The sequence below is a fragment of the Onychostoma macrolepis genome, chromosome 08 (assembly GCF_012432095.1).
Source record: "Onychostoma macrolepis isolate SWU-2019 chromosome 08, ASM1243209v1, whole genome shotgun sequence".
Taxonomy (NCBI): domain Eukaryota; kingdom Metazoa; phylum Chordata; class Actinopteri; order Cypriniformes; family Cyprinidae; genus Onychostoma; species Onychostoma macrolepis.
This window is the reverse complement of record NC_081162.1, coordinates 9,166,265-9,183,077: the sequence shown is the minus strand read 5'-3', so window position 1 is coordinate 9,183,077 and position 16,813 is coordinate 9,166,265. Positions and strand designations below refer to the sequence as shown.

Here is a 16,813-nt window from a genome sequence, read left to right as displayed (position 1 = left end):
GCGAGGACTGCCGAGGCGCTGCAATAGCCTGGGCCTGCAGTCAAGACCAGTTAATGGTCTAATTCTCACAGGAAGGTGGCACCACCAGCTCGGTAACAGGACACCAAGTACCCTTGTAAGGCTACAAGGCGCTCCTGAGACGGGCAGCCCAGGAAGGAGGGATTATCTGACCAGCTTGGGTCCACATCCGTTGGGGGGACGGCAGGTGGATCCAGCTTTACACTGGCCATCTGCCAGTCGATACCTTCTTCTCTGGGTCACACACACAGTGTTATTGGCCCTCCCATGTGCGAGGGCCTAACGCTGACACCATGCATCAGAACCTGCTTGGACACAGACACTCTGTCTCCTCACGTTCAGATGCAGGAAATCTGTCACCTAGCCCACTTGATGCATGCTGGCGAACTCATGTTCCCTCATTCGTCGGTGGCGCATGTGACAGGTACCATGGACAAGGCACGGTGTGTGTTACAGGACGTTTCACCTCCTACCACTGTGCCTTCCACTCCGATCAGCCACAGCAACCCTGCCCGAGGTATGTCGAAACTGGTTCCCCTGAGACCATTGGCAGGATATCTGGATGCTTGGCTAAGCCTCTCCAATCCCTCGCGATGGCTTCTCAAAACCATTCGATTCGGCTATGCGATTCAGTTCACCAGGCGGTCGCCCAAGTACAAAGGCATTCTATTCACCTCGGTTCGAGGCGAGAGTGCTTCTGTCCTTCGGGCGGAGGTTGCAACCCTTCTCCAGAAGGGTGCAGTCGAGCCTGTCCCCCTAGCCGAGATGAAGAGGGGGTTTTACAGCCCGTACTTCATTGTACCCAAGAAAGGCGGAGGGCTCAGACCAATCCTAGATTTGAGGGTTCTGAATCGGGCCCTTCACAAGAATGTTAACCCTCAAGCACATATTAATATGTGTCAGAAATCAGAATTGGTTCGTGGCAATAGACCTGAAGGATGCGTACTTTCATGTCTCAATCCTACCAAGGCACAAACCGTTTCTTCAGTTTGCCTTCGAGGGACGAGCATATCAGTACAGAGTCCTTCCCTTCGGGCTGTCCCTGTCTCCCCGCATCTTTACGAAAGTTGCGGAAGCTACCCTTGCCCCTCTCAGGGAAGTGGGCATTCGCATTCTCAATTATCCCTGACGACCGGCTAATTTTAGCTCACTCACGGGAATTGGTTTGCACACACAGGGACATGGTCCTCGACCACCTAGCCCGATTGAGACTTCGGGTCAACTGGGAAAAGAGCAAACTCTCCCCTGTGCAGAATATCTCTTTTCTCGGTGTAGAACTGGACTCGGTTACGATGACTGCTCATCTTTCTCAAGACCGTGCCCAGTCAATGCAGAAATGCTTGAGGGCTCGCAAATGGAAAACAGTGGTCCCTCTCAAACATTTTCAGAGACTCCTGGGGCATATGGCATCCTCAGCCGCGGTCACGCCACTGGGTCTGATGCATATGAGACCACTTCAACACTGGCTTTGTATCCGGGTCCCGAGATGGGCATGCCGCAACGGCTCACACTCGTGCTCGTGGCATTAGCTCCTCCCTGGCGAGTCCCCCTGAGGAGGGACCTTCTTTCTCAGGGGAGGGGCACGATTTGGCATCTGCGCCCGGATCTCTGGAACCTTCACGTTTGGTCCCTGGACGCGACCAGGAGGAACTCAGAGACCTTCCACCAGCAGTGGTGAATACCATTACTCAGGCCAGAGCCCCCTCGACGAGGCGGTTGTATGACCTGAAGTGGCGCATATTCGTAAATTGGTGTTCTTCCCAAGGGAAGGACCCTCGGAGATGTGGTATTGGGTCTGTGCTCTCCTTCCTCCAGGGAGGCCTGGACAGGCACCTGTCTGCCTCAACACTTAAAGTGTATATGGCCGCTATTGCGGTGAACCACGACACGGTGGAAGGAAAATCGGTGGGGAAGCACGACCTGATTATCAGATTCCTCAGAGGGGCCCGGAGGTTGAACCCTCCGAGGCCATGCCTCGTTCCCTCTTGGGATCTCACTATCTCCGTTTGAGCTCCTTCAGTCAGTTGAGTTCAGTGTCCTCTCTATGAAGACGGCGCTCCTGACCTCGCTCACTTCCGTCAAGAGGGTGGGGGATCTCCAAGCCCTCTCCGTTAATGAATCATGCCTGGAGTTTGGGCCGGCAGACTCTCACGTTGTCCTGAGACCTCGGCCTGGATATGTGCCCAAGGTTCCCACCACTCCTTTCAGGGACCAGGTGGTAACATTGCAAGCTATTCCCTTTCAAGAAGGGGACCCCGACCTGTCTTTGTTGTGCCCAGTGCGAGCCCTACGTACATACTTAGATCGCACTCAGAGTTTCAGACGTTCTGAACAGCTCTTTATCTGCTTTGGAGGACAGCAGAAGGGGAGGGCTGTGTCCAGACAAAGGATTTCCCACTGGATTGTGGATGCAATCCTAACGGCCTATCGGGCCAAAGGCCTACCCTGCCCTCTGGGAGTGAGGGCTCACTCAACCAGGGGCATGGCTGCATCAGCAGCCTTGGCGAACAGGGCCTCTCTAGCAGATATCTGTAGAGCTGCAGGTTGGGCTACACCTAATACATTTGCTAGACATTGTAATCTACGAATGGAACCAGTTTCTTTTAGAGTCCTGAACGTCAGTTCTTTGACTCAAGAGATTGGTAGGGTGTAGGGCTTGCTGCCAGCGCTAATCCCCACAGGGTGGTTATGCGCTTATTCAGTCCAGCTCATGTTCCTTTATGAACTCTGGATTACCTTTCCATCATATAGCACTCCACTTAGCGGAGTTCGGCGGAGGAACTTGCTATTAGAACCCATTCTAATGTCCCCTTGAGTGAACTCTGGTATTGGGTTAGTACTCCACAGGTAGCAGCTCCTCGTGCGGCCCCTTGTGTGTATTCTCCACTGAGTAACCCCTGAGGTTCAGTGTTCCCCTAGACAGACATTCAATCTGACAACAGGTTCTGAGTTTCGGTAGTTCTCCCCTTACGCGGAGCCCACCTCAGAATCCTCCCTATGTGGTACTTCCTCTGTAAGTCCATAGGTGGATCTTCACGTTACCTCCCCAACGGGTAGGATGTGATCTCCGTAGTGCCTTTCCCCCATGGAGGAATAGTCACTGTCCCAACGTTCACCACCAAGACTTTTCAGCTGAATATATAATGGTAAGTATTACTGTAGGGAAAAGGCTCCGGCTGAGGGGACCTTTGCCATTATGGCGACTCTCCCGGATGTTGGAGAGTGAGGTCTTAAGTCTTGGGCGTTGGAAGTTTACGAGGATGAGAGGTGCTTTTGGTCGCTGACTTGTCAACATCTGTGCCCCCCTGTGGTCTCATGACGCAGTTCGACAGTTGTGGCGTTTACTATAGGGACCCCTAGTGTCGTACACTCGACACAACGTTGAAGTGAACGACAGAAGGGGAACATCTGGTTACGTATGGTAACCCTTGTTCCCTGATGGAGGGAACAGAGACGTTGTGTCCTTCTTGCCACAACCCCAAACTGCCTCTGAGTGGGTTGAGACGCTTCTCGACTCAGAACGAGTGAGCAGATGCTACACTAGCCTATTTATACCCAGATATCCGGGTGTGGCCAGCTATGCAAATTCTGCACACCCAATTTCATTTGGCCTTTTCTCAAATATGTCAGAGGTGTTTGGGCTCCCAAGAGTGACCCCTAGTGTCGTACACTCGACACAACGTCTCCGTTCCCTCCATCAGGGAACAAGGGTTACCATACGTAACCAGAAGGTTGTTGACTCTTGCAGATGTAGTTGTCAGTCAAAATGTTGACTATGACAATTTTAATTCAAGTAGAAAATATCCGGGAGATGTTGGCTGCATGTGTAAACAGAGCATGAGCAGCGCATATTTTTTTCGGCACCCATTCACACCACATGCAGAAGCGGCAGTGCCGCGATTGTTTCGGCCTAGTCTATCTTACGCTGAATTAACCCTTTCACATGTGAGTTTAAAATATTCTAGCTGAGCCCCCAGCGTGAGTTTTATTAGGCGACCGTTATTTTAGAATGTATAGCCTTATTGTTTCCATGGCGACGCATCATGCTTATCATGTGACATACTGCAGCCACAATAGCGCTGTATGACACATGGATGGCTTTTATTTCGTTTTTCCTTTTTATACTCACTATATTATGAAATATCTGATATTCCGATTCTGAAATATGTGCAAGTAAATGTATTTGGTAGTTTAAACACTTTTATAATGATCGTGTTAGTTGATCTATACCGGGTGATGGGCGCCGCCATGTTTGTTCGCGCTGAATCCGAGCTGTGGGATTAACAACACGTAAATTCATCCTCGCCTCCCGAAACACGTTAAAGTAAGTCTCCGGTTAAACTGGGAGAAGAGCAGAGTAAACTTTAAAGTTATCTACACAATCTGTAAATCAATAAAACATGTCGTCAGATTATATTTGTAAGGATCATTATTGCTGCTTCCATAGACATCAGCGTGTATTTTACAAACTATAAATGTATGGTTTTGCTAGTACTTATGTGTATTTAAATGTCTGAAACCTAAAATAAGCATTATATGGTTGAAAACACTGAATATTTGTGATAATATGACAAGCACTCGTGCGTCTGATCTGGCTCCGCGCCAGAAAGCAGATTTGAATTCAGCAATTGATGACGTGACTCACTGAACGTTCTAATCATACCGGTATGATCGTATGCTCCTTGGATCAGCCAAGACTGATCGCACCGGTGTGATCATACGCGTTAAAGGGTTAAAGCCACAGTGTTTGTTCTTGATCAAAATGGACCTGATTAACTTGAAAAATAACAAATTTTCATGTAATAAAAACATTTGTGATGCACAATCACCATATGAAAAAATAAAATGCATGAAAACACATCACTTCCACAAGGTTTTGCCCAAACTTCAAAGGCCTGTTTAAATGAATGACACTAGAGGCATTTGTTACTTGTACTTTTTATCATGTAAATTACCTATATACGGCATGTTATTTACATATGTGTGTGGGACAGAGGGTAGGGTGACCATACATGCCATTTTTCCTGGACACGTCCTTGCCAGGATTAGTTTTGGCTTTGTTTTCCTGTTTTCATGCTTGCTGAGGGTAATGACTGAAAAGTAGTTTGACCAAGAACATGCAAGCATTGTACATAATGGACCAATCATGGTGTGTGTGAGAAGGTGGGATCTGCGGTCAAAGTGATGCAAATACGCATACATATTAAGTCTGTTTGACTTAAAGCAGTGTGGCTCAGATCGATCAGTGTTTGACATCAAAGTACCTCGAGAGCATTTTGAAAGCATAAGTACTTTGATGTTATACACCAATCGGTCTGCACACGCAAACAAAGCCAAACCCTAGATATTTTAGGCAATATAGAAATACTGGCCAGGACACGTCCAGGAAAAATGCCACAGGGCACATGTCGCATCGCAACAGAGTATTCTGGCCATATCATACATCTAAGCACATGACACATTGTTCAGAGGAGAATGCTGGAAAATACGACAGAATTGATTATACTCGTCTGTATTTACAGTACACAAGCCGCGGTTCAGCTGCGCGCAACAACGCTGCCAGTATGAAAGCACAAGAAAAAAGCGCCTAAATTAGAAAGACCAAAGAAATCGAGTTGGAAAGGTGACGAGGTGACAACCGTAACCCTAAAAATGAAATGTGGAGGGAGGAAATTAATGAGTAAATAAATAAATGAAGAAATGAATGAATGAAGAAATGAATAAATACATAAATTAATATTTATATATTTATTTCTGCATTTATTTATTTAATTATTTCATCATGTATTTAACGATTTATTTATATATTTCAAGATTTATTTAATTATTTAATTATGAGTAATTTGGCCCTCCATAAGGAATCAGTGTTGTGAGTGAATTCATTAGATCTTTCGGCTCTTTAAAATGAAAATGTGCACTCAACTATACCAAACATCTGTAAATACGTGTGGTTAAAACTCCATCATATGATCATCTTTTGAAGAATACACAAATTAAATAAATAAATAGAACAGAATTTACATAGAAGGAGCCATGTATGTCTACATGGATTTTTATTTTTTTATAAATGATTGAATTACAATGATCACTCAACATTTTGTGCTTGCTTAAACTAGTTTGTTTATAAATAAGACACAGGGGTTTGCAGTGAAATACCCCACACACTTTAACAGCTCATATAATGCACTTACTTCAAAACATCTCGGAATCACTCATTCTAATAGTCCTTCATGCTTTACCTTTTAATCAGAGGAGGAGAGATTAAGATCGATTGAGTCTCGGGTAAATAGCATTGTGTGGAGAGAAGGCTGACTAAGGGAGCAGCTCACAAATTGAGGCACTAAATCCCAATGGGATACAGTCTCTGCCTCCTGCCCATTGTATGTGTCATGTGGCCTTTGGGTTTTCTGGACTACAGCACCTGATTAAACCAGCAGCTTTGTGAGAGGCAAACAGATGCAGGATGTTGCTGCAAGAATTTAATTATAAAACGCTGAGAGGTGTTCTTGATATCTTTAGAAACAATTCAGCACCGAAACCAGGCGTTGGCATTGTCAATGCACTATACTTCTGTCCTATCTTGAAGGTGTCTGGAGATGATTACATCTCCTCTAAGCCTCAGTGGTCTTATTGCAAATGCCAACCTGACCACGCGGATGTACTCCAGGCCCGGCTGAAAGGTCTCAGTCTTTATTCTAACATAATTGAAAACAGATTTATTGGATTAGGGCGAGTCTGCGTCTGTGTGAGTGCACTAGTTCAATCCCACCCTTCTTTGTCATAAACAATACCGCAGCCAGGTCTTGACAAACAAGCTTTGATGACCTTGTTTGGGGGAACAGAATTTTACAGCGTGCAATGCAGGAATAAATGTATGGTTATGAGTCAATATGAATGGAATGATTTGCACCTCCTTGTAAAGACCTTCAGAAGTATGAGGCCTTATGAGAATTCAGCCAATTAAAAGAAGGTGGCCAAAAGTGGTGGCTTAAAATAAAACAAGATGGTTAGAATAGGACAATATGTACGGACAAGCTATATGGATGTCTGTCTGTATTATACTATTGGTGGTTTATTTACCACAATTTAACCACAATTGCAGGACATAATAAATGGTAAAATGTCTGAGTCTTAGTGAAAAGCTGATGCCATTTTTTTCTGTTTTTTTTAAAGGGTAAAGCATAGATTTTCAACGAGCTTTGTATTGTTACAATGTCATTGTACAGTGGGGCAAAAAAGTATTTAGTCAGCCACCAATTGTGCAAGTTCTCCCACTTAAAAAGATGAGAGAGGCCTGTAATTTTCATCATAGGTATACCTCAACTATGAGAGACAAAATGAGAAAAACAAATCCAGAAAATCACATTGTAGGATTTTTAAAGAATTAATTGGTAAATTCCTCGGTAAAATAAGTATTTGGTCACCTACAAACAAGCAAGATTTCTGGCTCTCACGGACCTGTAACTTCTTCTTTAAAAGGCTCCTCTGTCCTCCACTCGTTACCTGTATTAATGGCATCTGTTTGAACTCGTTATCAGTATTAAAGACACCTGTCCACAACCTCAAACAGTCCAACTCCAAACTCCACCATGGCCAAGACCAAAGAGCTGTCAAAGGACACCAGAAACAAAATTGTAGACCTGCACCAGGCTGGGAAGACTGAATCTGCAATAGGTAAGCAGCTTGGTGTGAAGAAATCAACTGTGGGAGCAATTATTAGAAAATGGAAGACATACAAGACCACTGATAATCTCCCTCGATCTGGGGCTCCACGCAAGATCTCACCCCGTGGGGTCAAAATGATCACAAGAACTGTGAGCAAAAATCCCAGAACCACACGGGGGGACCTAGTTAATGACCTGCAGAGAGCTGGGACCAAAGTAACAAAGGCTACCATCAGTAACACACTGCGCCACCAGGGATTCAAATCCTGCAGTGCCAGACGTGTCCCCCTGCTTAAGCCAGTACATGTCCGGGCCCATCCGATGTTTGCTAGAGAGCATTTGGATGATCCAGAAGAGGATCAGATGAAACCAAAATAGAACTTTTTGGTAAAAACTCAACTTGTCATGTTTGGAGGAGAAAGAATGCTGAGTTGCATCCAAAGAACACCATACCTACTGTGAAGCATGGGGGTGGAAACATCATGCTTTGGGGCTGTTTTTCTGCAAAGGGACCAGGACGACTGATCCGTGTAAACGAAAGAATGAATGGGGCCATGTATCGTGAGATTTTGAGTGAAAACCTCCTTCCATCAGCAAGGGCATTGAAGATGAAATGTGGCTGGGTCTTTCAGCATGACAATGATCCCAAACACACCACCCGGGCAACGAAGGAGTGGCTTCGTAAGAAGCATTTCAAGGTCCTGGAGTGGCCTAGCCAGTCTCCAGATCTCAACCCCATCGAAAGTCCGTGTTGCCCAGCGACAGCCCCAAAACATTACTGCTCTAGAGGAGATCTGCATTGAGGAATGGGCCAAAATACCAGCAACAGTGTGTGAAAACCTTGTGAAGACTTACAGAAAACGTTTGACCTCTGTCATTGCCAACAAAGGGTATATAACAAAATATTGAGATGAAATTTTGTTATTGACCAAATACTTATTTTCCACCATAATTTGCAAATAAATTCTTTAAAAATCCTACAATGTGATTTTCTGGATTTTTTTTTTTTTTTCTCATTTTGTCTCTCATAGTTGAGGTATACCTAAGATGAAAATTACAGGCCTCTCTCATCTTTTTAAGTGGGAGAACTTGCACAATTGGTCGCTGACTAAATACTTTTTTGCCCCACTGTATTTAAATTAACAATGTGTATTCATTTTCCACGTTACTTGCACTGAGAGTTGTTGTTTTTTTTGTATAATAAATAAAAATGCAGAAATGCAATCTTTTGACACCTCCAGGGCTTTTTCAATATATATTTTTTATTAAACACACATGGTGAGGGGAAAACAAATCTGAAGTAAAAAAAAAAAAAAAAAATTATAACAGTCAAAAGGAAAGTTATAATGAAAATAATAAAATAAATATATGCTCATTAATACCTGAAAGTAAAACACTGAAATGTACAAACAGTATTTTCGCATTATTTTATGCCCACTTACAAAGAGTTGGATCAAACCCAATGCATTATGGGTGAAGTAAAAATGAAAACATTCATTATTTACTTACGCATGGTCGTCCTATAATTTACTGAAAATTCTCCTTCACAAAAATTGCAATGTACCAGTTCCTCTTCAGGAACTCGAGCTGCGTCCAAGAACGCTAGGAGAACGCCTCCAGCGTGACCACGCTCTGATACAAATGTAATCTGTCCAAAGGATGGGCGAGACGTCATGGGCGGGTGACGTAACGGCCAGGAAGCATAAAAGCACGTGCGGTGGAACCGGCGTCAGCTTTTGTCATTCAGCAACCGCTACTCTGTGTGTGTCTGTTGATCTGTGTTGTGAGTCTTATTTAGTGTTGTTTGTCACTTGTGCAGAGAAAACTAGTACTTGGGCGAGAGCAGATTGCATTACAGGCTGTGTGTTTTTCACTAACAGTCCGTGTGTGGTCTGCTTGAGAGCAGAGCACGCAGAGTCAGAGTCTTGCCCGCTTGTGAGCATTTGTCGCTGTGTATGCTTACTCTCAGAGGGCTATGAGATCGCGGGGACCACACATAGATCTGGCGGACGGGTTGGAGACGGGTTCGCCCTCTCTCCACCTGCAATCCCCAGATCTAGCGCTCTCGCTCGGGGCTGGAAGCCCGCGGTGCGGTTCTTCCCCCTTTGAGTGAGAGCTCACTGCTGCAACGCGTGCATTATGTCATTCTCGTTCGTTTCATGAATCCTTGTCATATCAGACCGTGTTTACTTGACCGTGTTCACTTGTCTAATTTTGAGGAATTAAATGATCTATTTCATCTAACTAGGAGAAGTTAGATGTGTATGTGTAAAAGGAGCCTAAGAAAACTTGGGATTTTCTCGAGTGAGAGCAGAATGTTTTACCTCTCTTCCTCTAAGGAGGTTGATGTGGTCAGCATGGGCTGCTGGGCGGAGCAGCCCCAACTGTGTTCCAGCTCCTCATATAGGGAGCGTCACTTCTCGTACTCCCCAGTATGTTGGAGTCAGAGAGGCACTCCCGGGCCGAGGCCTTCTAGCAGAAGGCGGATCTGCGGACCGTCACTCTCGCTGGATAATCTTTGGCTAAAACATCCTGCTGCCTATGGCCCAGGACTTCTGAGGGCCGGCCCCTCTGGGGAAGAGCGGCATACACGGTGCCCGTCTCTCCTCAGTGCCCTCAGGAGATCGGTCTGCCAACCCTGCCACGTACGGTGTTCCAGGGCACAGCGATCTCCAGCGAGCACACATCTCAGTTTCTTCCGCCCGGAAACGTAGCGGAGCTGTGTTGCTCGCCACCCCCTTCAGGGGTCTCTAGAGCAGCTAGTTTGGCCGTCTCCTGCCGGCGTGCCGTTCCAGGACACTGAGCTAGCCGCCCTGGTTATACCAGAGGCCAGTCTTGAGAGACTGGTTCCCTTAGTAGACTATTTGGCAGCGTGAAAACTACTGCCAAATGTGTCTCCATGGGACCTGCATACTGTAGAAAGAGGCTACAGAATCCAGTTTGGTTCTCCTCCGCCTCATTTCAACGGGGAGAATCCCACTCTGGTGGGCCCCGAGCAGGTTCTGGTAATGGAACGAGAAGTAGAGTACTCTCTTGAGGAAGGAGGCCATCGAGGTGGTCCCTCCTCACGAAAGAGATTCCGGGTTCTACAGCCGGTACTTCATAGTTCCCAGGAAGGATGGAGGGTTGGCGTCCCATTTTAGATCTGCATCAGTTGAACCGCTCAGTCAGCAGACTGAAGTTTACGATGCTCAAACAGGTTGTGTCTCAGATCAGGTCCGAGGACGGGTTTGTCACGATCTATCTAAAAGACGCATACTTCCATTTCTCCATCCTTCCCACTCACAGGGAGTTCCTGAGGTTTGCTTTCGAGGGCGAAGCTCACCAATATCGGGTTCTTCCCTTCGGCCTAGCACTCACCCTGCACTTTAACAAAGTGTGTGGATGCCGCGTTAGCTCCATTGTGGCTACAAGGCATCCGCATATCCACAATTGGTTGATTCTCGCTCAATCAGAGCAGATGGCGGCTCAACATCGAGATGTTGTTCTTGCTCACATGAAAGTGTTGGGGTTAAGACTGAACGCCAGGAAGAGTGTGCTTTCTCTATTACAGAGAACCACTTATCTTGGTGTGGTGTGGGATTCGACCACGATGCAGGCATGTGTGTCCCCTGCTCGGATCGAGTCGATCCTCACGGCAGTCAGGAGAGTGAAAGAAGGCCAGTCACTCACTGTCAAGCAGTTTCACAGACTACTGGGTCTGATTGCAGCTGCATCCAACGTGATACCTCTTGGCCTGCTGTACATGAGACCCCTACAGTGGTGGCTCAAGACCAAGGGGTTTTCCCCAAGGGGAAACCAGCTTCGCATGATCAAGGTCACGCGGCAGTACCTACATGCTTTAGACATGTGGAGACATCCTTGGTTCTTGTCTCAGGGCCCGGTGCTGGGAGCTCCGTGTCGCTGCGTACGCTAGCGACAGACGCATCCCTCACCCTGCCCGCGGTCTGTGGAGTACTCACCGTCTCATGTGGCACATCAACTGTCTGTGGAGTACTCGCCGTCTCATGTGGCACATCAACTGCCTGGAGATGCTGGCGGTGTTTCACCGAAACACTTTCTCCCAGACCTAAGAGATCGCCGGTGTTGGTGCGATAGCACTGACAACACAGCGGTGACCTCTTACATCAACTACTGAGGAGGTCTGCGTTCACGCCCCCTGTACAGGCCGGCGTACCAGATCCTTGGGTTGTCCCAGGACAAACTCCTCTCGCTGAGAGCAGTTCACATGCCTGGGCATCTCAGTGTGGGAGCAGACATCCCGTCGAGGCAGGGGCTGAGGCCCGGGGAATGGATGCTTCACCCCGAGGGGGTGAGAGAGTGTTTGGAGAGTGTTTGGCCAGGCTCAGGTGGACCTCTTCGCTACTCAGGTAAGTACACAGCGCATGTCCCCTCTGGTACTCTCTAAATTCATCCAGCTCCAGTGGGGCTGGTTGCCATGGTACAGATGTGGCCGAGGCTTCATCTGTACATTTTTTCCCCTATCGCTCTGCTCCCGGGAGTTCTGGCAAGAGTGCGCTGGGACGAGGTCAGTCTACTTCTGGTAGCACCGTTCTGGCCGGGCCGAGTATGGTTCTCGGACCTGATTTCTCTCCTCGACGGCTCTCCATGGGAGATTCCCGTCAGGAGGGATCTCCTCTCTGGCGGGGTCTGTCACCCCCGCCCGGAGCTTTAGAAGTTGTAGGTGTGGCCCCTGAGGGGGCACAGCCCATAGCTTCCGGTCTCCCAGCCGAGGTTGTTGAGACCTTCCTCCATCCAGAGCTCCCTCAACGAGGAAACTATACGCCTTGAAGTGGAACTTTTCACTTCTTGGTGCGGAGACCGCCAGCTCGACCCAGTCAACTGCCCGATTGGTACAGTTCTGGAGTTTGTGCGGGCCTGTTCCTCCGCAGGGTTAACCCACTCCACCCTGAGGGTTTACGTGGCGGCTATACCGGCCTACCGCACCCTTCTCTGTGGCCTTTCAGTGGGTAGGCACCCCCTAGTTACATGTTTTCTCAACAACACAAGGGACTTGTACACCCTGAAGTGAAGTGTCACTTCATGGTGCAGAGGTTGCCAGTTCAACCCAGCCAACTGCCCGTTTGGTACAGTTCTGGAGTTTGTGCAGGCCTGTTCCTCCGCAGGGTTAACCCACTCCACCCTGAGGGTTTACGTGGCGGCTATACCGGCCTACCGCGCCCTTCTCGGTGACCTTCAGTGGGTAGACACCCCCTAGTACATGTTTCCTCCAGAGGCTGAGGTCTCCGTCCAGAGAGCGTTTGCTGTGTGGTGGATCAGGATGCTATTCCATAGCCTCGAGTCCTCTGCTCTCCCCTCTTGGGGATCAAGACTCACTCTAAAGAAGTTGGCCTTCGGGACGCAGGCCCCGCTCACCTTAGCCACCTGTGGCCTTTTTTCTCTCGCCCTAGCTGTGCTCCTCCACACTAGGCAGGGATTTGTTAGTCTGGCGGCGTGGGGATCTGTTCCCCTAGCGTTCTTGGACGCAGCTCGAGTTCCTGAAGAGGAACGTCTTAGGTTACGTATGTAACCCCAGTTCCTCGAGGGAACGAGACGCTGCGTCTCGAAGCCATACTTCCGGCATCCCTACGAGCGGTTGCTTCATTCCTGAAGCTGACGTCGGTTCCACCGCACGTGCTTTTATGCTTCCTGGCCGTTACGTCACCCGCCCGTGACGTCTCGCCCATTCTTTGGACAGATTACATTTGTATCAGAGCGCGGTCACGCTGGAGGCGTTCCCCTAGCGTTCTTGGACGCAGCATCTCGTTCCCTCGAGGAACTGGGGTTACATACGTAACCTAAGATGTTTGACATTAAATGAAGTTAAGTTCAAACAAGCTTATTAACAAAAAAAAAAAAAAAAGTCAATAAACATGTGGTTCTCAAATTGAAACATCCAACTACCAGCTAGTTTCAACAAAGTTCCCTCTGATTTTTTTTTTTTGTTTGACATCTCTTTGAGTGCAAGCTTAAAAGAAAAAATGAGTGACATAATGACTGACATTCTGATTGATATTCCTGTAGTTCAGATAAATCATGCTGCTGCAAGAGCCTCATCAGTCCCTTTATTACCCTTTACAGATCTGTGGAAGAGCCCCATCAGAGCAGAAACTAACACTCACACATTTAGAGGATTACAATGCATTTGCATGTGTTAATATGCACATTTTGGAGGCTAATTCAAACGGTTTGGAATTATATTTTGGAATTTCTTAAAACTTCTTTCTGTCTAGAAACTCTTCTCTCAGACTGTTATATTCTGGAGGTTCTGACCCCCAAAATATCTATAAAAGAAAGAAACATATCAGTGAGCCCGATAGCACTTCACATAAGACTCATTGTCAGATGATAGATAAGATAGACATACATTACAGAGAGATACTGTAGATCTCTCAAACAAGACACCATCGTATTATACTTAATTCCATATCTGAAGGATAACCTTATTTCCTTGCAGGAACTTGATTGCTATCCATCAAAAGACTACATCTGCGAAAGTGAGGTAAGAAGTGCAAAAATGAAACTTTCCAAGCCAGTGAGTTCATGCATTATCTGTAAGCATCTCCTGCTTGTGCATGAGGGGAAAAGGCTTGATGAATATTGCGTCCAGAGACAAAGCACCACTGCACGGCTTTATTGTAAATGTGTTGTAATCACACAAATCCCTTGTATGGTCACTTGCTCAACTTGTACTGCAATAGCTTGAGAGGGTTTAGGTGAACCTCACAAACCCTGTCCAGAATATTTCCAGGTTGTATTTTACACCAAAACTGAGAAATATGTAAGAAATGTTGCATTATTTATATTTTCATCTTAAATTTTGACATTATTTTCATGATGATTAAAAATAATAATAATAATAATAATAATCTGTATTTCTGTAATGTAAGAAAATATTACATTCATGTAATTGTAATGAGAACAAAATGACTAGCACATTTGAGAATAATGTGAATATAAAATATAAAAGGAAAATATTGAGAAACATTATGGTAGTATTTGTCGACTATATACTACTATATGTAGTTTAATAAAAATAATGTCAGTTACAAAATAAAAACTAATTAAATATGTTTGCATCGTGACATTACTTTCATGACCAATAATAATAATTTATATTACTGTAATGCAAGATATTCAGAACCATTATGGTACCATTTGTCAACTACTATACGTACTATCATGAAAATAATGTCAGTAAAAAAAGTACAAATAAAATACATTTACATTTAATATTATAAAATACATTATTATTATTATCCCAATAACTCATTCAATTAATGCAATACAATAATGTATTACATTAAAATTACTTTACGAATTTTTGTTATCCCTGTGTATGTTTTTGTAAAGCATGACCTGGACTTATTTTCATGATATTCACCGGTTGCGCAATGTCTGGTGTTCCATATCATATTATTTTGTTTGTTTTTTTTTCCTGACAGGTTCCTGGCAGTCCACCTAACACAAGAGTAGAGGACCCCAGAAATTCAAGCCCACCCCTATCGGATGTTTTGATGCTCGGTCTGTTGTTTGCTCTTGGAAACCTCGCTATGTAGACCTACCTGAGCTTCATAAGCCAGCACAGTGAGGACAAGGCTGATGGAAACCCCCTCATGATCATCTTCAGACCAAACTCACGCCTCTCTCCTTTACTGCAGCTTTCTTTCTTTCAGACAAACACCAAACAGAAAGAACACAGAGACACATATCGAAAAGATCTGCTGCATCCACGCCATGGTCGAAACAGAACATTGCACACCGAATGAGCGTACGGCCAAGATACAGATATTGCGTACTTAGCCGCTTGAGTCCAAAGTCTGGTGCCTGATTGGTGGACCTGCAACTAAAGACCCAGGCACAGAGCTTTTCAGTCTACTGTACTACTTCCTGCCGCCCACACCACCCATAAAAAGGGCGTCTCGCAGCACCCATCAGGCCTGAATTACCCGTTGTCTGGCACTGGATTACACCATCTCTGAGAGGCATTCTCCATCCCGGCCCACTGCCCATTTATTGGATTTGCCACGCTCTTCTTTGACAGCTACTTTAGCTTTCTCATTGTGATTATTCCTTTTCGGTTCCATCTTTTTCCTTCTTTTGTCCACCAGTCGAACAGGAGTAATTACTTTCCCGTGGTTCTTTTAAACGTGAAGTGTTTGAAGTTTAAATCTGTACCCTGTCGACACGGTGTGAGGTGGATGTCACGGGCGACAGCTCTCTTAGTCACATTCTGTACTTAGTTTGACAGATTTGAAAAAGAAAAGAATGTTGAGATGAAGTTGATGAAAATGTACCAGTGGATCAACAGGAGAAGTAGATCTTTACAAACGGCTTTCATGTGGGTTCACAATGTCAATGGACTGCCCACACATGTGTAATTTTGTCTGTGAATATGAATGTTTTTCTTTCCAAAAGTACAGCTGTTAATTATTATGTGTTGTCTTTAATTGAACGATGATGAGACTCTGGAGAAAGCAGTGGGAGTGACAAGAACTGCATGACTGAGGAAGACCTGGAGGTGCTCATACCACTAACCATTATTAGTCACGCCACAATCGGTCTCTGGTTAAATGGAGTTCTACACGAGAAAAACCCTGCCGAGGACAGCTAGCATTTTGGGACGTTCATCGCCATATGAATCATTGTTTGCAATTAATGATGTGGCCTTACTCTTTGTTTTTCCTCCTCATTATTTTCTAGTCACTGTGTGGAGAAGGTCGATGCCGAGTTTTGATGTTCTGAATGTTTCTAAAAATGTTCTCACCCAGATTCACAGGTTCAGTAAATGCACTAGATACATATGACTCTTTTATCAACATTCCAAATACTGACGTTATGAACAAAATAGACATCGATATATATATATATATATATATATATATATATATATATATATATATATATATATATATATATATATATATGTATATATATATATATATATATATATATATATATATATATATATATATGTAAAGTTCAAAACTAAAAGATTTATATATTGTGTCCTAGGCTTGTTACATGCATACCATTGCAAAGTAAATGATAAATATGAACATTTTCTGTGTAAATATGGCACTAATGGGAAATGGAAACACATTAAAGTTATGTCGTATCAGTGGGGATCT

At 45.3% G+C, this 16,813-nt stretch overlaps 1 protein-coding gene across 2 annotated transcripts in view; it reads left to right on the top strand.

Annotated features, from left to right (window-relative positions):
• Positions 1 to 16,534, top strand: part of gfra2a (GDNF family receptor alpha 2a) — a 95,813-nt gene extending 79,279 nt beyond the window's left edge. The window contains exons 8-9 of one of the 2 annotated variants that reach the window (XM_058784954.1): positions 14,140 to 14,184; positions 15,128 to 16,534. In XM_058784954.1, coding sequence (XP_058640937.1) covers positions 14,140 to 14,184; positions 15,128 to 15,241 — 159 coding nt within the window. In that variant the 3' untranslated portion in view covers positions 15,242 to 16,534. The remainder of the gene's footprint in view (positions 1 to 14,139; positions 14,185 to 15,127) is intronic. The other variant, XM_058784955.1, reaches the window with a different exon arrangement.
• The last annotated feature ends 279 nt before the right edge of the window (positions 16,535 to 16,813 follow it).